This window comes from Heloderma suspectum, chromosome 1, assembly GCF_057233095.1.
Source record: "Heloderma suspectum isolate Gila_16-S chromosome 1, 16-S_ref, whole genome shotgun sequence".
Lineage (NCBI taxonomy): Eukaryota > Metazoa > Chordata > Lepidosauria > Squamata > Helodermatidae > Heloderma > Heloderma suspectum.
Genome location: NC_139458.1, coordinates 440,856,331 through 440,865,952, shown reverse-complemented (window position 1 = coordinate 440,865,952; position 9,622 = coordinate 440,856,331). Strand labels below are relative to the sequence as shown.

Below are 9,622 nucleotides of genomic sequence, written 5' to 3'. Positions count from 1 at the left end.
AGCTCCATGGATTTGGAGGGGGGGTTCGGAGGGGGGGCACCCTGCAGGTTTTCTGGGAGAGAGTTCCAGGCAGAGGAAGAAGGGGCAGAGAGGTGCAAAGGCCGTGTGGGGCTGGGTCCCAGCTGTTCATGAGAGTGAGCCCTGGAGCCACGGGCCGTGGAAGCACCACTCAGGCCTCTGGAAGAGTCAGCCGGTCCTCTGCCTTTGGTGCATCAGGATATAATCCAGGTCTTGAAAGAAATGTCAGCCATTGCTGCGCAACAGAGTCCCCAAGAACCCAAAGGAGCCATGTCGGGCATTTTTGAGGGAGAGCGTAATGCAACGCAGCACAATGGCCTCGTTTTGTTCCTACTGGTCGCATCAAGATGAGCCTTCACAAGACACGGTGAAAATAACACTGTCCTTTCAGTTGGAGTTTGGTATCAAAAGTGCTGGCACACAGCCACCGCTGAGAAACTAACTTGCCAACTTAGGCTTCTAAAAGAACAAACAAGCCCAGCTGCATTTTACATGATTTGGCACCCTTTTATTTCTTTTATGAACGTATGAGAAAACAGATGTACACCCACCTGTCCTTTCTGCACAAATCTGAAAAACAATCATTTGGTTTGATTCTCACTGGTAATCTAAGTATACTTTTATTACTGCTTTTTAGTTGTTCTGTAGCAGTAATTTCATTGCTGGGAACTATGATGTGTCAGCTCCTTCCTGTTCTTTTGTACATTCAAAGATTTGCAATGAAATGTTTTCAACATAATGGAATGAAATCGAATCCAGAGAGCTTCCTGACTCTCCACAGGAGGCTGTTGCTGCAGAGAGGTAAGACGGGGGGGGGGGGTGTCTTATGGGTCTCCAGTGCAGCCCCTTGCGAGCGCCCCCGCAGCAAGCAAGGCCTCAGCTGGAAATGGAGGGGCAGGGATCGTGAGCACAGCGCTGCTGACCATGGCTCTTCCCCCACAGATGGACAGCAGTTCCCAGGGCCCTCTGGACAGCTGCTTCCAGCTGCAGCTCAGAGCTACTTGGATCAAGGCCTGGGATTCAGGTGCTCCTGCAGGGATTATGCCTCTTCACACCTGAACACAGGCCAGCTCAACGGTGGTTGCTGCATTACAAACTTCACACACAGTCCAAAGGGTTACGTCCAACAGCGAAGCAAGGAACTGATCTCCTGCACCCTTATGGCTGGGCTGTGAGCCAAGCGCACCTCCTTCTTACTGTGCTCTGGTGGAGTAGGGGGTGCAGAGGAAAATACATGCATGTAAAATAGGTGCTGGAGCTCCCCTGGCAAGCATGGAAACTGTGCGATGGCCCCGGAATGTCCCAGTCCAAGTGCAGCTGCTCTCAGGACAGCATGGGGCTCAGAGGCCCGTTGGAGGCCATAGACCTGGGAGAGGAAGGGGTGGCAGCCACAGCTGGAGCCACAGACAGGAGGAGAGCCAGCACCTGGTCCTCTGCGCAGCGTGGGTGGCCAGGAGGAAGGAGGGGCTGCTAGGAGCCCTCGGCCGTGCGCCGCTGCGTGGCCCAGAGCAGGATGGAGAGGGTGGTGGTGGCCACTCCCAGAGTCCCAAAGAAGAGCAGGGAGGGGAAGGTGCCCTGGAAGGCAGAGAGGGGTGAGGAGATGGACCCTCCCCAGCTCAGCCCCCGAAGATCCCTCTGCACAGCCTCAAGGGAAGGCCCCAGCGGAGCCCCCAGTGCCTCGCCCTGCGTGGGCAGTTGTGGGGAGCTGCCCCATGTCTGCAGAGGGGCCTGTCAGGCTGCCACGAGCGGCAGGGTGCACCTGGACGGAAGAACCGGCCCCTCCACCAACAGAGCCAGGGGGCTGGCGGCAGCCCGCGCCCAGAGGCAGGCTTCCCACAGTGGGATCCGAGCAAGGGCACTGCAGTCTGCCAAGCCCCCTGCCCCCACGGCCTGGGCTTCTTTGGGCAGAGAAAGGGCCACTCTGCTCCTCTCCCCTCCGGGCTCAGGAGCCAGAGCCCCCCCCGTACCCCCCCCCAGCCCCCAGGGCCAGCTCACCTGGCGCAAGCACTTGTACCCACGGAACGGGCTTTCGCAGAGGCACCGGAGCAAGCCGGGCCCATCGGGAGCACAACGCGCATCCTCTGGGCACAGCCGGCCTGCAGAAGAGGACGGAGGAGGGTGAGGGATGCGCGCTCCCCGGGCTCCCTCTGCGGCCGCTCAGCGCCGACCCACAGCTGCTGCCCTCGCCTCAAAGGCGTCCCAGCTGCGACTGCCCCACTCCACTCGCCCTTCTCCTTCAGCCTGCAACAGCCTCCGCCAGAGCCCCTCTCTTGCCCCACGCAGCCCTCTGGACCCTTCCCCACCAGGTCAAGCTCCTCCTCCTCCGGTCTGAGACGCAAGGCTTCCTCCCTCCTGCCCCCGCACCAGCAAGGGCCCCTCACCACACTTCTGCTGAAAGGCTGCTCCTTCCCCAGAAACATCCAGCTGGCCCACCTTCCTGCTGAGCAGAGGTGCTCAGCATGGCCAAAGGAGATGCTCCGCCCTCTCGGGACAAGCAAGGCCAGCCCACCACACTCAGGGCCAAAGGCAAGGGGGAGATCTCCTGCATGAGACCTGCGTTCCTGCAGGGCGACTTCCTGAATGGGGACTGTGCAGAAGCACCGGCCTCGTGCAGAGGAACATCCGGGTGGATTGCTCCAGCTCCGCAGCCCGCTGCTGCCGCAACGGCACAAAGGAGCCCACTGCCCATGGCAGCCTGGCACAGCCGTCTCCCTCTCTGACATGATTCACAGTGAACGCTGGGAGCAACTTGACGCTGGTCGTAAAGAAAGAGATTTGGGGGCCTGAGGAACAGGACGGGGAGCCCTGCTCAGCAAGGGCCCCTTCCCCCAGGATGGCTGAGGCCAGCAGCGCTCGAAGGGGCATGGCACGGTCTTCATCCACTCCCCACCCACAGAGCATTCCTTGCAGGGGAGCTCAGGCTTTGCCCCTTGCTGTGCACCACGGGATTGCAGGAGAACGTGCAGAGAACCTGGACAGCCCCCCCAGGGGTTCACCACCCCAAGGAAACATCCCTGCTTGCCCCCTGTGTCTGGCTACCCCACCGGTGTCCCAGCTTGCCAGCCCCTGCCCACCACCTCCATACCAAACCCCCCCGAGCCATTGCAGGGGGTCCTCTGGCCTTGGCAGATCCGGCTGCTCCCTCGGATGGCGATGTCATCCCACCCTTCGCTGCCTCCAGGACAGTCCAGCTTCCGTGGCAAGAGTCTGGGGCAACGGAAATTCTATCAGAGGCTGCGGCGAAGACTGGTCCCCCCGCCCCCCGCCAGAGCAGGGCCAGGAAGCCGCACCCCAGACACCTGCCCGGTTGCGAGGGAGCAGGCGGAGCTTCGGATGCTTCCCACTCACGCCAGGCAGCAGCACCAGCCTCCAGCCCAAAGCAAGCATCTCTGCCCCACGCTTGCAGGGCCTGCCGTCCCCTGCTACACTGGTGACTTCAGCAGGATCCTAATCAAGGATTTGTAGGAGCAGCAATCACCACATCTCACCCATCTTCATGCCACTCACAGGGTCTGCAGCAGGGTGAATCCCCGGAAGGTATCCTCAGGGAGATGCTCCAGTGGATTGCCAGTAAGATCGCTGCATTGAGAGGAGGAGGAGGAGGAGGAGGAAGAAAAACACACACACTCAGGCCCTGAGCCCTGCTCCCCCTCCCAAGAGCGGTAAACAATTCTTGGCATGGTACATCACCTGGAAGTCACCACTTGCTGTGGCTGGACTATCCAAACCTAAAGGCAAGTTCATCAGCTTGATGACTGAATTCAGTCTTCAAGCACCCTCCTGATACCCACAATGGGGCAAAGTCTATAATCACACACGCAGGGCTGCACTACAGATGTGAAGGCTCAGGAAAAAATGGGGTCCTCCCACCACCCCAAGACCATTTTTGTTTTCCCCTAAAATGGGAAACACTGAACAATTCAACTTACGAAATATTTTCTTTTAGAATGATGAAAGAAATGTTTAAGACAAGGTGTTAATATATGGCTACCTAGCCTTTTACTCCCCCAAAATGATTTCTAAAAGCAATGTAATAGGAAGACTAAAGATGAATAAAATTCTGAAAGTTTGAAGCCATGAGGAATTTTTTTTAAACCCTCTCTGTAAAATTCCCAGTATAGTTATTTCTTCCATTCCTCATTAAAATTATTGATCTGATGTGATCAGAGCCCTGTCTCTGGCCTTGCAGCCAGGAAACCAAAGAATCTTATGTCCCCCAGGCACTATCTAGGGGGCATAAGACTGATGTCCCCGGCTTGAGTTTATTTAAAACTGTGGCAGGGAGTTCCATAAAGTACCCAGACCTCACCACTAGGAAATGCTGCCTCAACTATAAAAACTTTAACTGCTGCAACCAAAATAATCTATACCTAAAAGAAATTCAGTAGGCATGGGACTGACACCACCAGTAAAGACAACCTTTCAAAATGAAGAAAAATTAGTATGTTTATTAAGGGGGATTATTTAAAAAAGGGAATAAAATGTCACATGTCAAATAATAGGTGAGATCACTTAAAGGTTCTTAACTTAAATATGCTTGGTTTCCATTCCGAATAAGTAAGAGAGTCTTCCCCAGCTAAATAAGCACTCAATAGTTTTTCCTTCAGTCGAGATTTTCCTAAATTCCACCCGAACCAATTCCTCAGGAAAAGATGCTGTACACCAGTCTACCTCTGCCTCCAGCTCTTCCTGCTTCTTCTGGCTTTTAGGATGATTCAGATGTTTCAGGGACTACTTGCTGACGTTCTAAAATGTATTATGAATAATTTGGTTTGCTCATAAAAGTATCATGTTTGGTGTACTAAATTTAATAGTGTAGTTCATTCAGACAATAATTACAAATGTATTAACTGAGTTTACTTTTAATTGTAATGATAATTTTATGAGAAAATTAAGTTATAAATAAAATTTATGTTCCTAAAGTAACAAAGGGCTTTAGATCTGTAGAAAGGGGTAAAAATATATTTAATTCTTCCAAAATTTCCATCCTGCCCCCTCCCAAAAAACAATTATTTCCCATGGCCTCAAAATTTCTGGAAATTGTACATCTCTAGGCTGCACACAAACCAGAATGACATGGCCGAGCACAGCAGCGCATTACGCCTGAGCCCTTCCCACAATGACTGAATGCAAAGGCCAGAGTTCAAAGGCGCAGAACTCTGCTACCGCAGCCCCTCTGGCAGGGAAGGGCGGTGGCCTTGAAGCAAGAACTCACAAGCTGCTCTCTTCCAGTCCTCGCTCAGCCCCCAGCCTGAACAAAGGACCCCAGGAGGACTCTAGCCACCAAACTGCACCCTGGAGTTCTGTGCCCCACTGGAGGAGCGATCCAGCCCAACAGCAGAGGAGTACGTTGGACTCACATTACGAAAGCCGTGCTGGCCTCTTGGAAGCCGGAACAGAGCCTGTGCAGCGAACAGTTCCCCAGATCCAACCTAGAGACAAAGAGGGAGGAGCAGCTACATCAGCCTGCAGTTGACAAATGCTTCCAAGCCGCTGTCCATCTTACACTGGCCTTCTCCAGCTCTTCTTCTCGACAAGTTTGGGGGACATTATTTTTATGTTGGAGGTGACTGATACGTTTCTCATGGCAGCTAGGTAGGGCTCACCCCAAAGCACACCTACAGACTTTCACACTTGTGTTGGGTCACAGGAAAAGGTACAGTGGCCAGCCTGCAACTACAGGCCGCCCCACCGACCTCTTAGGGCCACCTGACAGCTGCCTCCTGAGTGCAGCATTTATTCAGCCAGCCTAAAGGGCAATGCGCCCAAAGAGTTTTTCATGGCAAGTCCCCCAACTTCATGCTTCACCAGAATCCAAACAGTGATGTAGGAGTGGAAGATTTTTCATACGACGATTTTCTACTGAAAGATTTCCACTTTAAGAACCACAATGCTTCATAACTTGCCATGGCACTAATTCATTTCACTCAATACAAAATCAAATTGTGCAACTGGCTAGATACATTACCACTGACATTGCTCAGATGACGGTCCCTCGGAAGCACATCTCTCTCTTCAGGAATGCTAATGTTAGCATGTGAATAGCTTGCAGGGTCATCACTGCACCAAAATAAGGTCAAGTAGGAACATAATCCTACGCACAGAATCATAGAATAGTAGGGCTGGAAGGGGCCTACAAGGCCATCAGTCCAACCCTGCCACAATGCAGGAATCCAAGTCGGAGCATCCCTGACAGATGGCTGTCCAGCCTCGTCTTGAACGCCTCCAGTGTGGGAGAGCCCCCCACCTCCCTGGGCAATTGGTTCCACTGTCGTATTGCTCTAACAGTCAGGACGTTTTTCCTGATGTTCTGGCTTCCTGCAACTTGAGCCCATTATTCCGTGTCCAGCACTCTGGGATGATCAAGAAGAGATCCTGGCCTTCCTCTCTGGGACAACCTTTCAAGGACTTGAAGAGCGCTATCACCTCTCCCCTCTCTTCTCAAGGCTAAACATGCCCAGTTCTTTCAGTCTCTCCTCATAGGGCTTTGTTTCCAGTCCCCTGATTATCTTTGTTGCCCTCCTCTGAACCCTCTCCAGTTTGTCTGCATCCTTCTTAAAGTGTGGTGCCCAGAACTGGACACAGTACTCCAGATGAGGCCTAACCAGTGCTGAGTAGAGGGGAACTAGTACTTCCCAGGATTTGGAAGCTATGCTTCTATGAATGCAGCCCAAAATAGCATTTGCCTTTTTTGCAGCCATATCACATTGTTGGCTCATATTCAGCTTCTGATCGACAACAATTCCAAGATCCTTCTCGCTTGTAGTGCTGTTGAGCCACGTATCCCCCATCTTGTAACTGTGCATTTGGTTTCTTTTTCCTAGGTGCAGAACTTGGCATTTGTCCCTATTAAATGTCATTCTGTTGTTTTCTGCCCAGCGCTCCAGTCTATCCAGATCACTTTGAATTTGGTTTCTGTCTTCCAAAGTAGTAGCTATCCTGCCCAGTTTTGTATCATTTGCAAATCTGATCAGCATTCCCTGCACCTCCTCCTCCAAGTCATTCATAAAAATGTTGAAGAGCCCTGGGCCCAGGACTGAGCCCTGCGGTACCCCACTCGTTACCTCTCCCCAGTTGGAGAAGGTCCCATTGAGAAGCACTCTTGGAGTCCAATTCTGGAGCCAACTGTGGATCCACCGGATCGTTGTTTCCTCTAGCCCACTTTGAGCTAGTTTGCTCATCAGGAGATCCTGGGGCACTTTGTGGAAAGCTTTGCTGAAGCCGAGGTATATGATGTCTACAGCATTCCCACGGTCCACAAGGGAGGTGACTTGATCCAAAAATGAGATCAGATTAATCTGGCAGGACTTGTTCTTGACAAATCCATGTTGGCTTCGAGTAATCACTGCATTGTTGCCAAGGTGCTTCCAGATGGATTGCTTTATCATCTGCTCCAGAATTTTCCCAGGGCTTGATGTCAGACTGACTGGTCTGTAGTTCCCAGGTTCCTCCTTTTTGCCCTTTTTGAAGATAGGGACAACGTTAGCCCTCCTCCAGTCATCTGGCACTTCCCCCGTCCTCCATGATCTCTCAAAGAGAATAGACAGCGGTTCTGAGAGTTCTTCTGCCAGTTCCTTTATGACTCTAGGATGCTCCTTTATTACTTTAGCATGTGTAGACCTTTTTCTGTCTAACCATGCGTAGGCTTGCACCCGTAGTGCATACTATGGTCCTGTCTTCACAGGTCTGAAAATATTCTAACAAAAAATAATTTCCAAGGAAAGCCTTAAAATTTGTTGAACCTTTAAGCCACAGTAAGCAGGCTTTACTTACTTTTTTCCCCTTGATCAAATATTTCAGTTCAACAAGTTTTGGCTATTATAAAAGCTTTCCGGGTGTTTCTACAGCAATTAAAACTTGCATATCTTTGGTGGCCCTTGTTACAAAAAAGCAGTCGCCGAAACGAGCTAAGCGAGATCTCTACCGCGGCAGGGAAGCGGGAGGCTTTCCCGCCTGCCTTACCGAGCCCAAGACCCGCGCGCGCGCCCGCCCCGCCGGGAAGGGCGGCCGGGAGAGAGCCGGGGGCCTGGGTGGCGGGCGAGCAACCTCGCTCCGCGCAGGGGCGGCCTCGGCGGTTTCTACGGAAAGGCTCGCCGGGCTCCTGGCTTTAGGCCTCAAGACGGAGTCCGACGCGGCCGCTCCCCGCAGGGGCGCGGGCGGAGAAACCGCTCGCCGGGCCCCGCGCAGCTGAACCGTCGGCGGCCCCGACGCGAGAGGGGCCCGCCGGCTGAAGCCGCGTCTGCGGCGAGGCCCGGCCCGGCCCGACTCACCCCACGACGGCCTCCCGCTCCGGCGCCCCGTCCAGGCAGCAGCGGCCCCGCAGCGCCGCGCCCGCCCGCGAGCCGCAGAGGGCGGCCACCGCCGAGCCGTTCCGCACGAGGCCCGCGCAGCAGCCGCCGCCGCACGCCTGCGGGGTCCGAGCGGGAGCGCCGGCCAGCGTGCGAAGGCGCCCGCCCGGCTCCAGCGCTCCGCCGGCGGCGGCCAGGCGCGGCGGCAGCGGCAGCAGCAGCAGCAGCAGCAGCAGCGGCGGCGGCGGCGGCAGCAGAGCCCCGGGCCGGCTGGGCGCAGCCATGATGCGTCACGTGGCCGCGCGCGCCCGCGGAGCCCTCGAGGCGCGCTGCGGCCGGGGCCGCGCCGGGCCGGCCTCCGGGGCGCGCTCCGGCGCCCGCCTCCCGGCGGCGTGGGGACGGCGCGCCCTCCGCCCGCTGGGCGGGCCGCGGAGCCGAGCGCCGAGGCTCGGCCCGGTGGCGCTCCCCGGCGCGACTGACGCCTCCGGGCAGCCTTGAAAGGCCGCCCCGCGCAGAGCGCGGTACTGCAAGCAGCCGCGGCCGTTACCCGAGCACGGGTGCCCGTGGCCGGGCCGCCTTTCCCCAGGAGCCGGTGATGAAAGGCACGCCGCAGCAAAGAGCGTCCGGTGCCAAGGCTGGATCTAGGCGCGCCCCCGGCTCCGGCCCTGACCCTTTGGGGCAGGAGTGGGCAACTTGTGCCCCTCCACTTGCAGCTGGACTGCAGCTCCCATCAGCCCTGGCCAGCATAGCCAATGGTGCGGGAGTTTCAGTCCAGCAACATCTGGAGGGCCACAAGTTGCCCACCCTGCTCCCGGGCAGTGCAGCCGAGGGAGTACGCAGCATCTCCTTGAAGGGAAGAAAGTAAAACAAGGATCCATGAAATCAAAAAGGGATTATCATGATTTTTAACGGGGAGACCCCCCAAACCACCACCATATCACAGAGCACATCTGCCTCCATGGATTGAACCAGGAAAATCACAAATGCACCACTCATGGGCGCAGCCACAGTGCAATAACATGGATCTGAGGCGGGGATCCTCTTGCTTTCATACAATTTTTACAGAGCAAATCCCCCAAACCCCCATCGTATCACAGAGCACGCCTGCCCCCAAGGATGTAGACGAGGTGCTGGTTTCAGTCAGCCCGAGCCCCCGTGGCTCGCTCGTGACACCCAGCAGGGAGGGGATGACTGGCTCGTTTCGGAAGGCTATCAGTTCTTCCCCGCTGGTCAGAGTGGTGAGGCCACCTCTGAAATAAACATCCTTGGGTCCAGCAGGCCTGAATGATAACAGCCCAGCAGCGGACAGCCCCTCC

The 9,622-nt window shown here is 55.3% G+C and overlaps 1 protein-coding gene across 5 annotated transcripts; it reads right to left on the bottom strand.

The window, feature by feature from the left end:
- Positions 1-501: 501 nt before the first annotated feature.
- Positions 502-8,625, bottom strand: ATRAID (all-trans retinoic acid induced differentiation factor). Of its 5 annotated transcripts, none has more exons than XM_084836826.1 (6): positions 8,289-8,625; positions 5,379-5,450; positions 3,526-3,597; positions 3,104-3,225; positions 2,014-2,114; positions 502-1,593 (listed from the first exon to the last, which is right to left on the bottom strand). In XM_084836826.1, exons 1-6 carry the CDS (start codon positions 8,588-8,590, stop codon positions 1,489-1,491), a joined length of 774 nt encoding a protein of 257 aa, XP_084692952.1. In that variant the 5' UTR covers positions 8,591-8,625; the 3' UTR covers positions 502-1,488. The 5 variants fall into 5 exon arrangements, 4 of the variants coding, with proteins under 4 accessions (XP_084692952.1, XP_084693032.1, XP_084692856.1 ...); XM_084836906.1 differs by having other exon boundaries at positions 3,140-3,225; XR_014788144.1 differs by lacking the exon at positions 8,289-8,625 and adding an exon at positions 5,987-7,662 and having other exon boundaries at positions 510-1,593.
- Between the last annotated feature and the right edge of the window lie 997 nt (positions 8,626-9,622).